This window comes from Octopus sinensis, unplaced genomic scaffold (assembly GCF_006345805.1).
Source record: "Octopus sinensis unplaced genomic scaffold, ASM634580v1 Contig10934, whole genome shotgun sequence".
Taxonomy (NCBI): domain Eukaryota; kingdom Metazoa; phylum Mollusca; class Cephalopoda; order Octopoda; family Octopodidae; genus Octopus; species Octopus sinensis.
This window is the reverse complement of record NW_021832230.1, coordinates 107,996-131,921: the sequence shown is the minus strand read 5'-3', so window position 1 is coordinate 131,921 and position 23,926 is coordinate 107,996. Positions and strand designations below refer to the sequence as shown.

Here is a 23,926-nt window from a genome sequence, read left to right as displayed (position 1 = left end):
TCGAGACATCGTATTGCCAATTTGAAGTTGGTGTGCACACACAGACAGACAGACAGACAGACAGACACACAGACAGACAGACACACAGACAGACACACACCATACCATTTTATTATTAAGATTTTTAGCGTTATTATTCAATTTTCAACATGTCCTCTTTAAAATGTATTCCCCTGTATATGTAATAATAGGTTTTGTAAAAAATATCTCAAAATATCATACTATAGTCAATATTTTAAATGGCCAACCTGTACAGACATCTTCAAGACAAATAAAATATAAATTAACTAAAAATCCACTAAATTTATTGTCATTGATGACTGCTTATACCTCCTGCAACAGGAATGTTTACACTCCTATTTTACAATAAAGCGTAAAATTATCGAACGAGTCGTCAAAGAGTGCTCAATATGCAAGTTTTCCATTCCACTTAAAGTATAAAATAAAAAACTTATATAGCAGGTTTCAGATTCTAAGTACCATGTGATTGCCAAAAGACCAAATGAACGATTCCAAGCAGACCTTATAGACGTTAAAAAATTTAACGATTCGAACGATGGCTACAAATGGATATTTACCGTCATTGATGTTTACAGTAAGTATGCCATTTGTAAAGGAGTTAAAATAATCTGCAATAAGTATATTTATGTTTTATATTGGAATTTAGATATTTGTGAGGCTTTCAAAGAAATTTGTTTAGAAATCGGCTTTTGCGAGATTCTACAAACAGATAATGAAACTGAGTTTAGGAATAAATATCTCGATTCTTTTTGCACGAAAAACAAATCCAACATATTTACGGAAGACCAAATCATCCTCAATCACAAGTAATGACACAATATTTATCTGTTTCAGGGTATCGTGAAAAGATTTAATCAAACTTTAACACGAAATCTAATTAAGAGTCAGCAGTGGCTGCACCTCGGATTGCAAGCGAGTTACCTCGCAAGATTGCGATCGATATCCTCTGGAATTAAATTAATTATTAAATTTGACAGTCACCATGACAGGCATTATTATTTATTTACAGGTGACATGTAATCACCATGGGATGGGTAGCTCGTGTGGGACGCGACATAATGAAACATGCCTTTATAAATTCGCCATCGGTAAATGGTTTCCCCTTTTTGCGATCTCGTGGCTTATCAAAAAACTGGCAATATTTGCAGTCCTGGCATTGTGATACCAATATTCAAAAGCGGAATTCTCAATCTGATTATTCTTTGCAAGTTCTTCTACAACTTTCTTTCGGGAATCACCAATTGGATATTTTTTTGCGAAATTTGAGTGTTTTGTGTTAAAGTGTCTCTCTAAATTTGACTTTTTATTTTGATTCAAAGTTTCCTGGCAAATAAGACATTTCGATAGTTGTTCTGAATTAGACGTGAATGGACGATCTCGAATCTGGAAACCACGTGTTTTTTTGTTAGAAGTGGTTTTTTCTTTGCAATTCTTGCGAAAATTCCATTTTTATTTAAATTTCGTATTATGGTTCGAGACGAGACACGTGTTCCAGAAAACTTTTCTATTTCATTAGAGAGTTCAGAAGCAGTTAAAGATGAATTTTCCTCTGATGTGCGTACCAAATGATTAATTTGCACATTATTCAAAATTGATAGTCTTCCAGAACCATGTTGGCGGTCATATGATCCAGTTTTATTGTATTTCTGATAAAATTTACGACTGTTGAATATGGAACACCGGTTTCTTTAGAAATTTTAAATATGACATATTTAAGTCGTATAGCGCAATTATTTTCCCTTTCATAAACGAATCGAGAGTATTATATCTAAAAATATTTTTTATTAAGATCAATCTCTAATACTAGCATAATTTGACGGTTTAAATTTTATAACCAATTTTTATGTGAATATCTGAATTTTGAAGATTGGCCTTTTTCTAAATGGTGCAAAATGTGAACTAATCGGACTTACGGAGCCGCTAACCCAACAGAGTGAGGTTTTTATGGCCCTTTCGGAGAAAATTGACGGCCTTCGTATAACCGCTCTCGCGGATCTTGTGATTCTGGGTTCACCGATTTCTGATAAGGGAATTGCGAAGGCTATCGTTTCACACGAGATAAGATTGCTCCTCTCTGCGACCGATTACGACTGTTTGGCTCCCATCTGGGGCTGTTTTTGCTGAAAAACTTTCTTTTTATCCCCCGTTTAACCTTTTTGCTCCGAACGTCTCCTTGTTTTCGCTCACGTCAAGAACTTTTGGATTTGGATGACGCGGTTACATCATCATTACAGTTACTACTGAACACTTTGTTCACTGACGTGGGACGTACACGTGCCGCACTTCCACTCCGCTTTGGTGGCCTTGGGGTTCGTTCTTGTGCAGATCTTGCTTTGCCTTGTTATCTCTCGTCGATGTCTGCTTCCGGCAATTTCGTTCGCTCTGTTCTTATCAACTCACTCGAACTTGATGAGCTTACGGAATACCCTGTTGCTGTTCTCGCCTGGAGATCGCTCGGACTTGGCCTTCCGGAGATTCCTTCAATACAGAAGAGTTGGGATGTCATCTGGTGCACACACCTGTTGGAGAGTCTTCGCACGCGAGTCGACCAGTTGGAACTGGCTTCTTTGAACTGTGCCTGTCAGCCTCACTCAGGAGACTGGCTAAACGCACTTCCGTTGGCGTCCAATGGTCTGCTTATGGAAGACGAAACTATACGTATCGGAGTGTGTCTTCGACTTGGACTTGAAATCTGCCAACCTCACCGTTGTCGCTGTGGTTTTTTGATTCCTTCGAACGGTTTACACGCATTGTCCTGTAGGAGGAGTGCTGGCCGATTTCCCCGCCACGTCCTCCTCAATGAAGTGGTGAAAAGGGCTTTGGATTCTGCGGGATTCCCATCGACCCTTGAACCTATTGGGCTCTGCCGCAGTGACGGAAAGCGTCCTGACGGGATGACTATATTCCCCTTTAGAGGAGGAAGGTCTCTTGTTTGGGATGTAACTTGCGTCGACTCCTTTTCAGATACTGTGCTCACAGGAACAGCCAGTACACCAGGCTACGCATGTGCGCTGGCAGAAGAAAGGAAGTTGACGAAGTACGCTGTGCTTCCGAACGTCGTTGAGTTTGTCCCCTTAGCCTTTGAGACCTCCGGTGTGGTGGAAAGAAGGTAGAAAATCTGTTACGGGTTGTGGGAGGAAGAATCTCACAGAATACAAATGACCGGAGGGAGACGAGCTGGCTTTTCCAGCGCATCTCGGTTGCAATTCTTCGCGGGAACTGCCTCTCTATCCGCAGTGCTTCGTCGTCGGACTAACCCTCAAGTTCACGACATTAATTCTCTATTAATTAATTTGACTGTATTTTTATTAACTATTTTTAAAAAAAAAAAAAAAAAAAATTTTATGTCACTAACTAATTGCCGACATGCTTTAAATTTCTTGCAATATTAAAATTTAAATCTATTTTAATTATAAATACAAAATAAATATTATTTTAGAAGATCTAAAGGATCTTAAAGTATGAATTTATTCGTTTTTAAATGAAAAAAAGCAGGAAAGATTAAATAACCAAATTTTTGTCGAGGGGTGTATATCTTGTTTCTCATTTGAGTTAGTTGGTCAATTTTATAAGATTTTTAATGAGAAACAATAATTGCATAAGAGATTCCAAAAAATATTCAAAAAAGGTTTTTCTTATAATTATAATTTTAGAAAAGAAAATATGATGAAAGCTACCTCTCATATGGGTTTTCTCAGAATGGATCTGATTTACCACATACGGCAGAATGTGTAATATGCCATCATATAATGCCTAACACATCTCTTGTTCCTGCCAAACTATCTTGATAAAGCATCTTCATTTAAAGGATAAAGATATTTCCTTTTTTCAAAACAAATTAAATGCATCTACAAGGTGCAAGTTGGAAATGTCCAATTTTGCGAAAGACGACGATTTAAAATCGACCAGAGCATCTTATGAAGTATATAATTATTTTAATCAAACAGGTGAGTTATCTTGTAGCACGTTGTGGAGAGGCACATACAATTGCCGAAAATCTTATAAAGCCATGTTCAAAAAAAATCATCGAGTGTATTTATGGCGAACAAATGTCTAAGAAACTGGATCAGAATCAGAGTCATATCAGTTATATAAAAATGAATCCCTTTTTAATTTTTGGAGGGGATACATTTCAAAATATCCAGATATCTCAGAAAAGGTTATACGTAAACTATTACCTTTTCCAAAGACTTACTTATGCGAGTCTGGGTTTTCAATATATACATCCACCAAAACAAAATATAGAAATAAACTTAATGCTTCCGCTGATATGAGGATACAGTTGTCAACAATAACTCCTAACGTTACACAACTATATGCTATGATAAAAATTACCTCAATGTTCACATTAAAATTGTTTTTGGTTATTACTATTATGTTTTAAGTGAAATTATAATAATTGAATTGGAGGGGTTCCGCAAAAATAAATTAGCCCAAAAGGGTTCCGCGAGCACCTTAAGGTTGGGAACCACTGATATAGGACATTACTGTACAAACAAAAACGAAAGATGCGAATAACAGCTAAAATACCACTCCAATTTTTTGTTTCTTCGACTATCTTTCATTCTAAAGATATACAAACCCGGAAAACCAAAACCTGTAATTGCTCTCAAAACCAAAACCCGGAAAGTAGAAATTTGATAACTAATTTCATCTTATATCAACTATAGGCGATTCCTGAGTCAATAATACAGTATATATATAATTTTTTTGAGTATTTTTTGAAATACGATGCTGCGAAAATTCAGTAAATGTTATAGTGGATTAAGATTTTAGTCATTAAATGAGATTTATTATTTCATTTAGTATATTTTTGGATCTATTTCAACACTCTACGATTTAAGGACAGCTGCTATGTTTAATAGTTTTTGACGTTATAAATAATTTGTGGTTTCCTCGAGATTTATTGAGATTAAAAATTTTTAAACTAATATATCTAGTTTCCTCAAAATTTGTTGTTTTTTTTGCTCCAACTATCATAAAACTAAAAGAATTCATATTATAGTGTTAATTCAACATTTAAAAATTAAGGTAAAGTAAGATAATTTTTAGTCTTAACCCAGTAAAAATCGATTTAACATTAGAATTGCTTTATTTTAGTTTTGTGGTTTTTAATAATTAGCACAATATTTACACAATTTACGTGGAGCTATGTCCTCAGATAAAATTGCCAAAAAAATTGTGACTATTGATAATTTAAAGTTTTCATTTATAATAATTTTAGTTAGTAATATAAAAAATTATAGTTGTAAAAGCATAGAAGATTAACAAAAGGTTCCCTCTAAGTATGAACAAAAAATATCTTTTGGAAGGACTCGTATTTTTATTTGGAAAATGAATTCACTATGCAGCTTATCTGACTATCGTTTGCTTTTCTAAATAATCTTTCTTTGATAAAAAAATTATATTTTAGTTACAGTATAAATTTTGAATGAATAAAATAGATGTATGAATGTAATTCGATACAAATTTAATAATTTAAATTAACAAATTTAAATTATTTATTTGATGTTTTGATACATTATTTCGACGTCAAAAGGGCAGCTTAATTTCAATAATAATATTTTATTCCAGGTGCCTGTCTAGACGGTTCATATTTTTTATCATTTAAATTTATTACGAAAAAATAATTTTTAAAACTTACACTTAAAGAACCATCTGTGTGTTGTTAAAGATTTTTAACTACTATAATTATGCTATAGTATCGATAGTTGCTAAACTAAATTTTCGTAACTGATAAATGAAGACTATTTCACTAATAAAATTTGTGATTCTTTAAATTGAGAAGAGTGAGTCGAGATCTTTTTAGATGCAGTCTCAGTAATTGAAGCTAGCTTTCCGACGAATAAAAAACAAGACAAATTTCATTAAAATTTTTAAACAAAAATTTCTAATTGAAATTCTAAAATATTCATAAAATGTTTAATTTAACCGCAGCTTAATCCAATCTTGGAATCTCAATTAAACGAGTATATGACAAATGTGTAAATATTTTAAAAAATATAAGCCATTCGTGAAAAAATAATCATTTAAATTATCTAGTTTAGGGTAAATCAAAATTTCAATTATCATCATTTATCGACTTTTGAGTGCTAATTTTATAAATTTTACTAATTCATTGATGTATTATTAATTTTGTCTTGCATACTTTCGTGATATTTTAATCTTGTAAATAATTTGATATCACTTACTGTACAAGTACTTCGTTTGTTAGTCTCGATTTACATTTAAGGACTATTATGCTAAATTTGTATTTTCTGTTTTTACCGACAAACCAGGAAGTTTCTACGTAAAATATACCGTAAATTTAGCGTGTATTCCATTCACTAATAAGCTCAACTATCGTGTATTATTATATACTTTAATCTTAAAAAATGAGTTCTTGGAAGTAAGTCAATTTTCCTTGTTTATTATTATAACCTTATTTGTTTTTAACGTCATATATATTCGCTGTAATACAAAAATGCGCCTAAATAATTTATTTTTGTCTATGTTACAACTATATTATAAAAACTTTAGGATTTACATTGACCAATGATGTAGATGGTTAATCTGCTTACTATATCCTGATAATATTAAAAATTTTCTATTAATCAAATTATTTTTTCTAATAAATTATTAGTATGGACTATCACGGAAATACTAACCAAGGAAATTATAACCCACAGAGGTCTATAAATGTTATTCTTAATTTTTAGAATTGTAAGAAAACAACGAAGGGAAAGGACAACATTTACACGATCACAGTTGGAAATATTAGAAAATCTTTTCATTGATTATAAATATCCTGATATTTTTGCACGTGAAGAGGCAGCAATGAAAATTGGATTGTCAGAATCCCGAATTCAAGTTAGTGATATTTTAATTATTAAACACATTAATATCATCAATTTTTAAATTTTTATTGTTCCAGGTCTGGTTCAAAAACAGACGAGCAAAAGAAAGAGGCCTTCAAAGATCAATTCAGCCTTTATCAAGAAGTTTCCAGAGTTCACCAAAGGGGCATCGATCGAATTTACAAAATTCTCCTACAAAATCTCAAGACATTTCAAATTTAATTTCTGAATCTAAACCTTTATTTTATGACTATTCGGTTGAAAACCATCAAACTAATATTTCAAATTATTTTCAAAGTAACATGGAAGATAACTCATGGTCCAGTCATATTTACAATCAAGGATTTAACGGAATGCTATATTATCCTGGAATCGACCATTTTCAATATTTTCCTTCAATAGAAAATTTTTCAGGAAAAGAAATGGGATTTGATGGAAACATGGCTTTTTTCACAGAACCCCCATATTATTTCAATATGAATTATAGTCAGGAAAACGATTTAATTCCGCCATCTTATGAATCTGAATTATCTTCGAAATCATTTTTTTCTTTGGAAAATCCCCCATTTTATGGATTGGGAGAAAAGAAAACATATGATTCTAATATTGAAAAAATTGATTCTCTTCAAATGAACAACAACTAGTTTATTTGCTAATTTATGTAACTCGGTTTTAGATATACTCATTATTTATTAATTTTTTAGTTCTTTTAAAATTAGGCACCAAATATTTTCAAATAATTATTTTGTAAAACTTGATTTAGATACGATCCGGCTTAGAATTAAAAGATTAATGCTTATTTTTTTATTAATATAATCGTCAACTTAATTCTATTAAGATAAAAATTTTATTTATGACTAAAAATTTGCATCTATGATTTGTGAATATCATAAGTTAAAAGTGATATTAAACTAATTAAACGAATTTCCAGCTCAATAGACCATCCTCCTCTTTTTGCCCCAACCGGACAACCTTGACCGGTCACCAAACTTTTTTTAGGCAATCTAAAGATGTACTATTTTTTATATTAATTTTATTTAGTTCAAGCAAAAGTGAAAAAAGAGTAATCGAAGGGAGGGCCAGCAGCCTGGCGGATCGCCAAACTGTTCCCCCGGATAACGGCGATCAAGAATTGCTGAAGAAGCAAGTCCAACTCTCGAGGATCGTGAGTGCGCATGGAGATTTTGGCCCTGAGCTTGCGGAGGAATTTTTCCGTCTTTGGACCAAGAGCACCCGATGTCTCAACCGCTATCGGCATCACGAAAAACTCATTCGAAAGGGCAGATTAATTGTTTGTGGACCAATGATTAATTAGTCATATTAGTATGACTCATAATAATTTTGATAATAAATTTTTAATCTGAAAATACAAAAATTGATTATTTCAATAATTTGACACTTAAAATATTTTTATAAAAGTTTTTTATTTACATTTTTCCAACTAAAAATAGATAAGTTAGGTAAATGATTGCGATCAAATAAACATTTTTTTGTCATAAAGCAAACAAATTCCTAAAGAGTACATCAAGAGTAATCGTATCTAGTTTTAAGTAATCAGTTAATACCAAAATTTTTTTTTATTAAGAACTGCGTAATTAAAATGGGGAATAAGTTATACACGAATTAATAAAGAGCCTGGAGGTCAGCTCAAAGTCGCCGTACTGCGTATCGAGTGGCAGTTTCCGCGGAGCAAAAATACCAAAATTCAATGTAAATATATTGATCGACTCTTTTATCGAATAAAAACCTAATAATTAATTATTCAATTATCTAAATACTGAGCCTTTAGAGAAAACAAAAGACTGTACTTCATACAGATCTCTCCCTTCTTTTCATCTTCCGTGGCTGTGTAGACCACGTTTATCGCTGAATAATAGTCAGTTAGTTAGATAATAGCACTTCCACGTTGCCATAAGCCCGTAAGTTTCTAACGTTTCGCTTATGCCGTACTCTCAACTATCCTCCCAGTCAGTCTTTTCCATCCAGCCTTGTTCGTTGCGCGTTTGCGAATGTCTTCAAGATCGTCACCAGTTTTAAGTCGGTCGCCAATTCTCCCGTAATCATCCCTGAGGTAGAGGGGAAGCCGATTCCGAAATCCAATTCCGTGATTTTAGAAGTATTCTTTTATGATTTAATTGCTAAGAACCATTTCGTCCTTTTTCAGGACATGTCCAAAAATTCTCGAGCGTGAAGTAGTAACTTCCTTGCTAATCAGCTTGCATTTATATAATTTGTAGAGTGTCGTTTTTGATTGTCTGTGGTAATTTGATACCCGCGATTTTTCTTCATTGCTTTCTATGAAAAGCGTCTAGCCTGTCAAGATCCGTTTTCGATGTTCCCCATGTTAGGATTGTTTGTACGAACACATTATAGAAGCGTATCTGAAGATTTGAAGAGATAAGTTTTCTGCGTGTCCAGATACTCCACATCTTTTTTAGTGCACACGAAGCCAATGTACTCAGCATTGCCCAAAAGCGACCCGAGCATTTTAGTAAACCTCCACTTCTCATCATTCCGAGTTGACAGGTCGAAGTTAAGTGCGTCTTTTCTGGATTGATCTTCAGGGGGCATTTCTTCAAAACTGTTGTAGCCTTGTCTACTGCAGCTCTTAAAATCTCCACATCCTCAGATACAAAATCGATGTCTTCAGCGTATATTACTTCCACAAAATGATTATTTAAGTGATGCAATTCCTTTCTAACATTCCTTAAAGCGGCTTCCAAATAGAATACAATGAGAACTAGCGAAAGAGAGTCCCCTTGCGGAGTACCAATCTCGGTGGTAAATTTATTTAAATAGTCTCTCCGTATTTTCACTACGAGGCTCGTATCAGCCAGCAGAAAACGCACAATCCTCAAAGAGTCTTCATCAACAATATCTTCGAGAACCCGCAATAGTTTATCTCAACAGATACAGTCGAACGCTTTTGATTGGTCAACTCCCAAAATGCACACTGTTTTCCTGTACTTCCTCCATATGGCCGTAAGCCACAGATGACTTAATACAATGTCAGCGGTTGATCTTCCCGGTATGAATCCGCTTTGACTTGACGATAAGTATTGATCAACTGATTTTGATATACGATTCAATTTTATAATTGACCGAGTTTTTTGCAACGTGGTCAGAAGCACGATTGGCCTGAGGTTTTCAATTGGACCTGCAGGTTTGCCAGGTTTTTGAAGAGGAAGTAGAACTCTCATCGCAAGTTTAATTGGGCAATGAGTCCCGAATATCTCATTTAATATAAAGATTATCGTTTCTGCAAGCTTGATCGAAGCGTATTTCAACAACTCTCCGGAAATATAATCATAACCCGCTACCCTGTTGTTATTCAGGAAAGCATTGATGAGAAAATCTTGGATTTTGTAAACATATTTTTCATTAAACGAGGTTTTCCCTCGAATTGCGAGAGCCACAAAGTATCCTCCCGATTAAATTGACTGCTAAAGTGTCGGGATATGGAGTCCAATACAAAATAGCCAAACTCATCTTAAATTGTTGGACTGGTTTTAGCTGACCTCCGTTTGAGTAAGCGCATAGCCATAAACATTTTTGCATCTGAATGTAGCCTCTCCACTTCTATTATACGCTGGTTCAAGAAGTCCGACCAGGAATGAAGCACATTCCTCTCGATTTCGTGTTGGATTTTGTTCCGCAGTTTTCTTGATTTGGATTTCCGTTCAAGATCACAAGTTTCAATTTGGAGTCTTAAGTCTCGTTGACGTATAGACAGTTTATTGACTTTCGAGTTCCATGGTCCTTTATACCTTCTTTACAGTGTAGTATCGTGAATCCCGACAGTTGCTTTGGCAGTCGTTATTATAGCTTCTGAAGTTCTTTTCCACACTATGTGAGGTAGGCCATCCATGGGAATGTTTTAAAAATATTTTGACATCAAAAGGTGTTGCAAATATTTTCACTAGCATTTAAAAAAGATTTAAAGTTTCGATGATTGAGGACGTTCGTCTTTATCCAATTGATGATGGATACAACGATTTTTGTACATGTTCCATTTTTACTGTTTTTGTAATTAAATTTTTCTAATGAATAACACAATGATGGCATGTAATGAGATCAAATTTATTTTCGAATCTATAATCTCTTATAAGCCCTTGAAGACCAGATTTCTGATTAATCATAGAAAGACCTCCGTCATTTGCCACGGAAATCAATCTTGAAGGGTCCAAGTTTTCATCTTTCATTACTCGACAAATCCCTTTTGTTGTACGGTGAAAAGAACATAAGGAGAGAAATTCTTCATAAATTTCGAAATCCGGCATTACTCCTCTTATAAACAAAGTTCCGCCTCAGTAATATCTTTAAAACAGTAAATGGCAAATGAAAAGTATACGAACTTTTTTCCTGCTCTAAAAATAGTTATTGGATAAAAATTACAACATAAGCTTGTTATAAATACTACTCGATATAGATTCAATTCTACTAGCAACTGTATCATTGCTGAGTGTTATTTTTTGACTATATCTTGTGTATTATGAGAACAACATTCTTTAGCAAAAATTGCAATAACTTTCGCCGTCAGTATACGGTTTCATATTCTGAGCAATTAAATAGCTAATTCTCATTGAAGCCATATTTGTATCTTTGGATGTGGCGCCACATCCAAAAAAATGATTATTGTTTTGCATATTCAGATTTTATAAAATCTACTCTTTTTTTCCTAGAATCGCCTTGATGAGTATCATAAATTGATTTGTGGAGATTATAATGTCTTTCGATGAAGAAGGTTTTTAACGATTTATCGTTGCATGACATATTAAGCAATGTACTTTTCCATTCTTTTGAATCATAAAAAACTTTCCTCCCATTCTTTTTTGAATCTCGTATTTTCGTATGCTATAGTACGGTATTGTTTACGCACAACAGACATTACACAATTTTTCACGTGAATGAATTGGAATTTAATTTTATAACAATTAAACCGGGGTCGTACTGTAATGAGCAAAAAGTGTTGCAAGCTACAATCAAATTTTTAAACAATTCAATATTTCAAAAAATTAAGTAAAAAATATAATAGTTCACTGGATTAAACGAGGAAATTTTTACAATAAATCAAAAAAATACCGACCCCCCTACGAATATGAGATAGTTGGTGCTAAAACGCACTCCATCATTCTCGATTGGCATTTGTTCAAATTGGGCAATGAAAACTCTACTCAGCCAATTTAGGCAGTGTCAAACAGCAATAGAGACATGCTGTCGCCCTTTAATATGCCCTTCTCTAGCTTTAACCCATATATGTCACATTTATTTTAGTGTAGATGCAGGCTCAACCTGTCCATTACAATTGCAACAAATTTGATAAACCAAAAAGGCAACTCGAATCTTCACTCAAAAAGGAGGGCATAGTCAACCGAGTGATATGCCTTCTCCACATCGACACTAGTGAGTTTCCGTGGGCTTTCTCGAGGCATTTGTTGATCAGTACCTACTCCTTAGCTCCCTGGCAATCTTTCCGATTACCTAACTGTAATATTTAAATAGATAAAAAGTTTTTAAGATTAAGTATTATGTCAATGGAATCTCAAGAAACTAATAATAATTTTGCATGCTGTTGGCAATCAAATACATAAGTAAATGAGCTTCTTTACATGCACCACACAAATTAATAAAACCATGTGACTCTTTAAAAATATCAAAATGTATAAGAATATAATTTAGTATTAGTGAGTATAATTTATTGAAAAATAAAATTTCAATTAAAAAATGAGAAATCATATCCCCAATAGCGTTGTTGTCTTATTGGAGTAGTTGTTTGAATAAAATAAGTGTAGCGTATCAATTCAATTAAAGAAACCACTCAAGTTTTGTTGAATAAATCAAAAATGTCGTTGGATGTCATCGAAGGTGAAAATGCAGTCTTTGGCTCACAAACTATTTGCAAAGCACGGGTATCTCTGAGACCCAATGGGTCATATGAGCTATTATTCAACAGGGAGGAGGACTTTCGATCTTTTCAAAATGATTGGGACTTAACACGGCTTTTTGGAATGGGTGGGATTGAGATGGTCAACCCTATCAAGTTCGAGAAACTTGTGAAGGGAAAAATTCCGAAGGAAATTGCTAAGAAACAAATTGTTATGAAGGTCTGTAATGTCGGATTACAGACTGACGCTGAGTTCCTGTGTTCAACGAATTGCCAATGACTGTCGATTTTGCCATCCAAACGGATCCGATCTGTGTGTCACAGAAAATGAGCATAGTGAAGGAGGCCTCAGTACGGAAAACGGTCAGGTGTCTAATGAAACTCTGCTCGAGGAACAAGCTCTTGACATGCCTGGAAAGCCTATCATTGCTGCGTCCCCTTTGGTCCGGGTGGTGGCGGTCCAAAGGGACGTCAGTCGCCAAGGCGGAAGGATTGTGCTAACAGATAAGCGAAATCCTAATTTCTGGAAAGCATATCAACGTCATAGCAGAAATTATGCCAAAAAAGTTGAAATTTCAGTCAGAGGACCAGATGGAAAATACATCTGCTTTGATAATGTCCCAGATGCACTCAGGAACCAACTCAGTCAGGTTCAAGAGATCGAATCTATCGTTTCACGAACGCCCTATGACATGATTGTGAAGAAACTTATTCAGCTCCCATATTCTTGCTCGAAGAAGTAAAGTACGGCCCAAAAGGAAAGTCTTGCCACTGACCCCATCGCTCATATCGCATCGATAAGTCAAGAGTAGATTCAGGCTTGCCATCGTGAAATCGTCCATTGCAAAGAAGTAAGGGTTGCTTGAATGTGATGTGTGAAACGTCGAGTTCATTAATTTAAAAAATGTATTAACATTTTTTTCTATGTCAAATTAATTCGTCGATAGTTAAATTTTTTTTTCTTTTTTATCTTGCGGATGAGTCCGTCCTAGACAAATCCAGTTTCGCAGTGGGTATCCACAGATGACGACGTCACTCGTCAAACCATCTTAATACTATAGATGCGAGGAACCTTCCACTGGACGTTGGCCAAATTAAAACTCTAGCCCGACACCTAAACGCTGTTCCACCGACTTTGATTTTATATCAAGTTGTATTAGGATCAACTGAAAATCAGATTTTAAAAAAATTGTTAATAATTGTTAAAATAATGAATTACATAATGACTTTAATAAAATGATTATAACTTATGACTCCACACAAGTCAAAGTCAAAATAAGTAAGTAACGCGTATTTTTCATTTTCATTCAAGAATATTTTTTTGCTTTTTATAATATGCAATATTACCAACCAATTTAACGCCTTTATAAATTCATCAGTTGAAACAAAACCACTGTATTTTCTGTCATTTTTTAAAAAATCGTTTTTCAAATGTTTCCAGTTTATTCCCAATTTTTTTATTTTGGACATCGTATTAATAAAAAGAGTATTGATTTTTCCGAGTGAAATCTATATTATTATAAATATTAATATTTACTGTAGGTGGTGTTTTTTTTAATATTTGCTGATTTCCTGAATTTTTACTGAATAACATATTCTGTAGAAGATCATTGCATTCAATATATTCTTTATTTTGCAAATGATATTTTTTAATATAATTGTTCCATTCTGAATCAGTGCACTGCAGTCCCATGTCACCAAAAAATCCTTTCAAATTAAATAATTTACATAATATACTCCTTAAATTTTGTTTATCTATTTCCTCACAATTTAATTTATTGAGAAATGTAGAAATTACTTCGATTATTTGAAATTTAATATTTTCTTCAAAGTTAAATTCATTATCGTTTTCTTTTTTGTATTTTGTTGATAGTTCTTTGTCATTTTTCAGAATGTTGTTCTATTAGCTTATGTATATTGATTTACATAGTTAGCAGCTCTATTTAATAAATAAAAATCAGGTTTTGATGCTTCTAAATTATCAATGATTTTGGTGTGCCGAGAAGAATTCAAATTTTCCTGAAATTTTTTTGATTCATCAATGAGTGATATTTTTTTCACATGAAGAGAATTACGTGGAGTAGTTAGCAATACTTTATTTAATGAAGCTGAATAAAATCGATTCTCAGATGATATCTCAACTTGTGTTTTTACTACATTTTGATTTGCAGATCGTAGTCTTCGTGTAGGTAAATCGTAGTCTTTGGATTCCATTTTTTCTCCTGTCAAAAAAAAGTTTGAAGTCATTTTTATAGATTTTTTTGGATTTGTACAAATATCACTTGAAGATGGTAGGGAACTTTTTGATTTCGTTTTCAAAGAAGAAGCAGATGAATATCGAGATACTCGAACCATAAACGAGGGGTCTGAAAGAATCGACTTTGATTTTTGAATTGGCTGATCGGCTTTTGTTTTATTGGAAATGCTTGTTTTATCGGAAGGCAGAGAATAAACACTTTTTGCTGAACAACATTGGGAAATCATTGATTCAAAAAAGAAAAATAAAGTTAATATAAACAATTAACTGTCTCTATGGTTTTCAATAAAGCAATAAACCAAATTATTCTATGCCCATTGATCTAAATTTTTATTTAATTCCTTAAAGTGTAAGGCTTAAACTATTGATGTTTATTAATAGATTGTATAATTTAAGTAATGACACACGAGAACTTTAATCTATAGTTAATGAATTCGCGAGATGCTCAAAAAGCCTCACGAATACCACTTCAGTATTACAGAGAACGACAGACGTTTCAAAAGGCAAAATGAGTCTCTCGAATTGTGTCTGAAGCATCCGAGCGCCCCGTAAGACCTCCGAATGACTGTCGAGCTGGGCTCCGCGGTTGTTTCGCATTCAACCACCTCCAAGGTCGCGGCTGCATTGGCATCCTTCTCTCTCAGCAGCAGTGGTGAGATTGATGGCATTAAGCCAATCCATTTGAGGGACCTCACGTCCCCTCTGACGGCCGATTCAGGCCTTGCTCTATTATGTTTAATCAATCGGCTTTGTAATTGGATCATTACTGGCTCTTTACCTGCAGTAGCAAGGGATCTCCTCTTTCCTGCCAATCTTACGGCTCTCCGCAAGAGTGATGGCGGATTACGCCCGATCGCAGTCAGGAACGTATTCAGACGCCTGGCTTCCAAAATAATGTCTTATCGTGTTGTCCCGAAATTGAACCAGGAGTTCTTGCCTTATCAATTCGGCGTCGGTGTTAAATGGGCTTGCGAACCAATATCCCACGCTACCCGCCAGTTGTCGTTTTGACGGCCTCCATTTAACTGCCCTTAGAGATGTTGTGATTCTTGATTCACCGATTTGTGATGAAGGTGTTGCGAAGGCTATTGCCTTGCAACAAGAAAAGATTTTTGATGTGTTCCTGAGTCCATATTTCGAGTCTCATTTAGAGCTATTCTGATTCAAAAACTTTCTTTATATCCCTCGGCTGACCTATCTGCTTTGCTCATCTCCTTGTTATTGTTTACATCAAGAACTTCTGGCTTAGGATGACAATGTTGCGTTGTCGTTACAATTCCTTCTGAACACCTTGTTTACCGAGGTGGGACGCTCTCGTGCTGCGCTCCCGCTCCGCTTTAGGGGTATCGGGGTTCGTTCTTGTGCAGATCTTGCTCTGTTTTCTCTTCTCGTTGTCCGCTCCTAGAAATTTTGTTCGCTCTCTTCTTATAAACTTACCCGAACTCGGCGAGCTTACGGAATACCATGTTGCTGTTCACGTCTGGAGATAGCTTGGACTTGACCTTCCAGAGAATCTTTTCATGCAGAAGAGTTGGGATGTTATCAGATCTTCACACCTGTTGGAGAGCGTTCGCTCATAAGCCGAACAGATGCAGCTAGCTTTCTTGAACTACGCCTGCCAGCCCCACTCGGGTATTGGCTAAACGCTCTCTCGTTGGCGTCCAATAGTCTACTTTTGGAGGACGAGGCTGTTCCCATCGGAGTGTGTATTCGACTTGGACTTGATATATGCCAACCGCACCGTTGCCGATGTGGTTTCATGATCCCTTCAAACGGATTACACGAAAAAGGAATGCTGGCTGAATTCCGCGCCATACTCCACTCAATGAAGTGATTAAGATGGCTTTTGATTCCGCAGGATTCCTGTCTGTCCTGGAACCGGTTGGTCTCTTTTCGGGGTGATGGAAAACGTCCCGACGGGCTGACTACATTCCCATTCAGGGGAGGTAGGTCTCTTGTTTGGGACGTGGCCTGTGTGGATTCCCTGTCGGAGACATTGTTGTCCAGGACGGCATGTTTGCTAGGCTATGCTTGCGCGTTTGGATATTCGGGCAAGGCTTGCGGAGGAAAAGAAAATGTTGAAATACGGCCTATGAGTTCGTGCCCTCGCTTTCGAGACCACTGGCGTGGCCGGTAAAGAGGCTGTGAAGTTGTTGCGGCTAATGGGCGGAAAAAATCGCATCAAAAACCAATGACCGGAGGGGGACGAGCTGGCTCTTCCAGCGCGTCTCGGTCTCAATTCTCCGTAAGAACTCCCTCTCGATTCACAGCGCGTCTTCGCCGAACTGATTCTCATGTCTGCGACACTCTATATTTATTTCTTTTTCTTGGTCATATTGTAAATTTAAATTTAAAAAAAATTAAAAAACTCAGTTTTATGCCTTGAAATTCAACTGCCCCATAAAAAATCTGAACAAATAGGAAGACTAATCACCACCATAAATTATAGATTTTTTATCATTATATTTTTTCATGTCAATAAATGTTACATTATTTTTGGGTGACCACCAATATGAAACTCTTTATCTTAATAATAAAATGGTATGGTGTGTGTCTGTCTGTCTGTCTGTGTGTCTGTCTGTGTGTGCACACCAACTTCAAATTGGCAATACGATGTCCTCGACTTACATGATGAGGTCCTTAAAACCTTCCCCCCCAAAAAAATTAAAAAAAAATTTTTCTGCGTTTTGGTCAAAATGAACAACTACGATGTCCTCGACTTACATGATGGGTCCTTAAAACCTTCCCCCCCAAAAAAATTAAAAAAAATTTTCTGCATTTTGGTTAAAATAACAACTACGATGTCCTCGACTTACATGATGAGGTCCTTAAAACCTTCCCCCCCAAAAAAATTAAAAAAAAATTTTTCTGCATTTTGGTTAAAATGAACAACTACGATGTCCTCGACTTACATGATGAGGTCCTTAAAACCTTCCCCCCCAAAAAAATTAAAAAAAATTTTCTGCATTTTGGTTAAAATGAACAACTACGATGTCCTCGACTTACATGATGAGGTCCTTAAAACCTTCCCCCCCAAAAAAATTAAAAAAAAATTTTCTGCATTTTGGTTAAAATGAATAACTACGATGTCCTCGACTTACATGATGAGGTCCTTAAAACCTTCCCCCCCAAAAAAATTAAAAAAAATTTTCTGCATTTTGGTAAAATGAATAACTACGATGTCCTCGACTTACATGATGAGGTCCTTAAAACCTTCCCCCCCAAAAAAATTAAAAAAAATTTTTCTGCATTTTGGTTAAAATGAAAAACTACGATGTCCTCGACTTACATGATGAGGTCCTTAAAACCTCCCGCCAAAAAATCAAAAATTATTTTCTGCATTTTGATTAAAATGAACAACGCGGATGTCCTCGACATTCATGATGAGGTCCATTAAAACTTTCAGGCAAAAATCTCACGTATTAAGAATATCCTTGATGAAAACGACAGCGAGAATATTAACAATGATGAACTCCCAATTATTCGCGATAAAGAAATTCAATTCATCCTATGTTTTTCTCTTTAAAATTAAATGCATATATCATTAACGACCATGAATCAAAATTAAAGCTATTATCATAGAGTGTGCAATTAACAGATTTTGAAAAACCACTTTGATAGTTGAAACCACATTAGCACAATCATTAACACAATTTACCACAAATTGACGCACGACCTTGAATAGAGTGTGCATTAACAGATTTTGAAAAACACTTTGATAGTTGAAACCACATTAGGACAATCATTAACACAATTTACCACCCATTGACAGCGCAATCAGAAGAATTTGCGTAAAAATATTAACTATTTAGTTAAGTTTTTCGTAAAGATTGAATTTATTTTCGGTATTCCTCTTTTCCTAAACTTTTTTATTATTCAAAAATAATTTTTTCAATAGATAACCGAAGGAGGGAAGACGACCTTAAGAAAAGAAGTTTTTCGTAAAGATAGAATTTATTTTCGGTATGCCTCTTATCCTAAACTTTTTTATTATTCAAAAATAATTTTTTTAATAGATAACCGAAGGAGGAAAAACGAAGCTGAAGAAAAAACGGTCAGCTTAATAAGGTAATTAATCAAATCTTTTTTGTGTGTCGCTTTCTTGCCTGTTGCTCAAGGGTAGGTAGAAGAGAAAATTTATTTATATTTGCCAAGGATGGACGGACTGCAAACATCGTTTATCCACAGGCCTTAGAATAAGGTTATATCAAAGCAGGTCGCATTTATATATCTACATAAATTTATAGTTATTTAAGGAAACTGCGAGCGTAGCGAGCAGGGCCTCCGCAGGAGCTAGCTCGCAGTGAGCGAAGCGAACTGCTGAGCTAGTTAAATAAATAAAATAATTCTTTATCCGAATAAGTACTAAGCTTTCGGAATGAAAAGAGCACGGCACTGCAAATATCTCCATATTATTTTCCTTTTCTATGATTCTGTATATTTCCAAGAAAGTGAAATTCCGCGTTTTTCGCTGTAAAAATGTCAGTAAAAAAATGAGTCGATACAAATCAACTGAGTAACATTTATAAACACTTTTTCCTTTCGAAATTGAATTTTAACACTGAATTTAAATTTTCCCAGACATAATTAATTGGATTTTTTGTGAATTCAGTATCCGACCAATTGTCTTGAGAGAGACGTCAACATTGAAATTGGTTTTGGCAATTTCAGAAAGAGACACAACAGAAATTGATAATTCATTCCTCGAGATTAATTGTAATGTGTTTTTTTATCTGAAGACAACTTCGGGGACGTCCTGATCCAGTTTTTCGCATTGTGATTCCGTCTTTGGAAAATTTTCTCGTCACAAAACCCACAGTCGATCTTGGAATTTCCAGAATTTTAGATATCTCTTTAGTTGTTTTTTCGAAGAATAATGTCCAATTATCATCGCCTTTGTACAATCCGATAAATAAATTTTTGAATTACGGTTCATTTATACGAGAACAAATCAACAACCACAAAAATCCAATTAATTATGTCCGGCAAAAATTAAAATTTTGCGTTAAAAGTCAATTTTCAAAAGGTAAAAATAATTTTTAGTATTAAACAAATAATTCAAATTTTGCCAAGAATTGTTTTAAAATGCCAGGTACAACATAAAAATTTTGGTTATCAATAAAAAATCAATTGTTAAACTATCATACACTTCATGTCATAAAGATCACTCAACTCGTGATTAATAAATCCTCGATAATTATTTAGTACTAAACGCGCTCCACTGAAATCAAGGTCGTTGATCATAATATAAACACCTTCTCCATCATTTCCTATCCGTTCTCCAGATACGGAAACAAAAAAAGCTTGATTTGAATAAATAGATTTGTAGTATATCCAGCCATTTTCAGATATTCCTTCATAAATCAACTGAAATTCTCTTTGCCCTATCTTCATCAAAATTAATTTGCACGGATTATGTAGAATTTTATTTTGTAGGAATTGTTTAAGTTGATGTTCATTCTTATGAATATTCATGATTTGTGGAACATAACCCAAAATTACTGTTACTAAAGATTATAAATTATATTAATAAAATACAAATTGTTACGACCAGTGAGGTTATGCTGTTGATTGTAATCCAGTTTGCCATTTATTAATATGTCGCTATACTGATTTAATAAAGTACTTCCTTCCTACTTTAAAATAACCAAATATGGAAAAAATCATTTTAAAATATTTTGTTATTAGCTCAATAAATTAAGATTTTGTAAAAACATTTGTTGATGATAAAGTCTTTCTTCAAAATCTGCTATTCGCTTTTTCAACTGAGTAATCGTCTCATTGTCGTCATTCCTTCGTCTATTTTTGATTCGATTGGTATTTTCCAATTTATCGTTAATTATTTCAAAAACATCCTTTCTATATAATAAACTTATTTTTATTAATATTACGCGGCCTTGTCGATATTTAAGTCATGTGCGTAGACCTTATTTTTCTAATTTTTTATTGTTAAAATAATTAAACTTTTTTTGTTTTTCTTTCAATGCTTCTTGATAAATTGGCTCGCTCTTCGAAACTTATAAAAATAAATAAAATAATTTTACTTTACATTCTGTTTTACCGCTTTGATATAATTTTTTAATTTATTATTAGTAGTAATGAGCTGCTTATTATTTTCCAAAACTTCTTTAAAGGATTCTTTAATTTCCAACAATTCCTCTTTTGAATTTTCACTAAGAAATTTATTTTCTTCTAATTTTTTCAACATGAAACGAGCTTCATTTAATTTTGCACTAATTTATAAAAAATGAAATATTATTTACGTTAATTCGTCATTTTTTGTAGAAGTACTGTCTTCATACTTTATCCGTAAACTTTCGCATATTTTCTCATGCTTATCGGTTTCCTCGTCTAGTTTTGCTTTTAATTCGTTGCATTTATTTTCTGCATTAATTCTTATATTTCTCTCAGAATAATTTTACCGAACTATATTGTGAATCGCCTCGCTTTTAGCAGATTTTCGCTGCAATAACTCTAATTCTTTGGCGATTTGTTTGTTTTTATGTATTAATTTTTTTTCAAGTTGTGTTCTACTTCGATTTGAAATTTCAAGCTTATGTCTGAGTTCTGCATTTATTTAGAGCTCACTTTACCTTCTAGAGCGATTTGAAGTTTTTTATTTTTATATTCTTCCGCCTCAATACTTGTTCTCTTTTCTTCTTGTATATTCTTTACTTCTAAAACTGCCAGTGAATTAATTTCTTCCATGTCTGTTTGCAATTTTCTAATTTCATCTTTTAGACTTTTAAATTCGTCTTCTCTCTGGGACCAACGTTTCTCACGTTCTTCAAGTTTATTTGTAAGACCTTTATTTTGTTCCAGAATTGATTCTAGATGTTTCTAAAATTATTTTAAATTGTTAGATACAGAAAGATCATTGTTTTTATTTTTTAATTCAATCTGAGAATTTTTAAATTTATTAAATGTTTTGGTATGCTTTAACGCTTGTTCGTTAAATTGAGAATTGATAACGCTTAATTGACAACGCAAGTCTTTTGTTAAAGCCATTAATTGGCTATTCTCTTGGTTTGCCTTAATAATGTCGTTTTCCAAAGATTCGATATTCGATTTTGATGAAAGACGCTTCACAATGAGCATATGTTCTTCCTCCTATGTAAGATATTTAAGATATAAAAAGCATGCCATCTTTTTATTATTTTGTTCTAATGTTTCTATTAGATTGCATTTTTGCTGCAATTTGCTCTGAAGCTCACTTTCAGTTACTAAATGTTTTTGTTCATTTAGAAATAATTTTTGACACAAATCTTTATTTTCTTCATTTATTGAATCAATTTTTCTTTGAAAATTTTCACGTAATTCTTCTCTTGTGTCTAATCGTATTGTCTCTATTTGTTCAGGTGTCAGTGCCTGTTTGAAGTTACGAAAAATAAAATGCCATTTTTTGTGCCTTGCTGCATTCCAGCCTGAAATGTTCGTTATCCGCGTGGGCCATATTAAGCATCATTACGTACTTGTCTTTCACTAATTTTGACTCCTCAAGAAGTTGAAAATATTCTTTTTCGAGGTGAACATAGTCATCACGAAGTCTCAAAAATAAAAGCTCATCAATTTACTTTAAATGTTGTTCTTTCAGTTGTTCATAGTACTGTTGGTACTGATTATTGGTAGCTAGCAAATGTTCTGCGGCTATTTCCATTTCTTCCATGCTTTATTAAACTATATGTAGATAGAAATTAAATTGTCATGGATATTTTTTTAATACAAAAATTAAAAATTGTTTATCAAAATTATAAATAAGACTAATAAAAATAAAGCCTTTAAATTTCTATGGTGAAAAGCTCTTTTATAATTTTCCCATAGTCATCAAGATAATTAAATGGTTATGAAACAAAATTCAAAAAAATCGGATACATTTTTACAGGATTATAATATATACGTCGAGTCCTATCGATAGATTAATAATGTAACGTCAAAATTAAGACAAGATAAGAACTTATATGAAGTTTTATTTATTTAATAAAAATTTGTGAAAAATAACTAAATCAAAAAAATAACAATGACCTAGTTTTAAGTGAATTGACATTACTTCACAACTGTAAAAAATAAGAAAAAGGTTTAAGTAATTTCTAGATTTTTATAATAATTATAGTAATTTGGGAATTTGTTTTATTACATATGTTAAAGAGATTTAGTAAATATAAAATTATAAACATTTTGCCCAAAAGACAGAGCTTAAAATAATATCGTACTATTTTCAATTAATTTGGTACTTTGAAAGTATTTTCCCACGTATTTTTAATCGCTAAAACAACTTTTATAGATTATGAAATTATTTCTTGAATATAAAAAGAAATTATAAGTGAATTTAGTGGGTGTGATGGGATATATAACTTTTTCATTAAGAAGATGGAGTCATTACATGGATTTCTGCGTCACGAGATAACCCGAATAATTAATGGAGAGTACATGCCTGAAAGTTGGTTTTACACTGGAATAACATATTTGATTCCTAAAAAAGATGATTGTGAGACCCCGAAGGACTTACGTCCTATAACGTGTATACCGACATTGTATAAACCTGTCACCAAATGTATTAATGTAAAACTGGCTGATTTTGTCGAGGCATTTGGCCTAATTTCAGACAACCAACTTGAAACGAAGAAGTATTGTCAAGGCTCCAAGGAGCAAGCTCTCATTAACCAATGTTTGAACAAGGAGTACAGGAATGGCTTTTATTCTGCTTGGGTCGATGTGAAGAAAGCATATGACTCAGTTGATCATGATTTTTTGTTTCACGTTTTGGATTGTTCTGGAATCCCGCTTTGGATCGTAAACTTTGTGAAGAGCGTAGTTAAGAAGTGGGCAGTAAAGCTGCATATGGAAGGTAGAAGAATTGGATCAGTGAAGTTAAACCGAGGAATTTTACGGGGAGACTCATTGTCTCCTTTACTATTTGTTATTGTATTG

The 23,926-nt window shown here is 33.7% G+C and overlaps 1 protein-coding gene across 1 annotated transcript; it reads left to right on the top strand.

Annotated features, from left to right (window-relative positions):
* The first annotated feature begins 556 nt into the window (after positions 1-556).
* Positions 557-7,501, top strand: LOC115228683 (homeobox protein OTX-like). The gene is made up of 5 exons (XM_029799213.1): positions 557-595; positions 3,675-3,752; positions 5,959-6,005; positions 6,720-6,870; positions 6,935-7,501. Exons 1-5 carry the CDS (start codon positions 557-559, stop codon positions 7,499-7,501), a joined length of 882 nt encoding a protein of 293 aa, XP_029655073.1.
* The last annotated feature ends 16,425 nt before the right edge of the window (positions 7,502-23,926 follow it).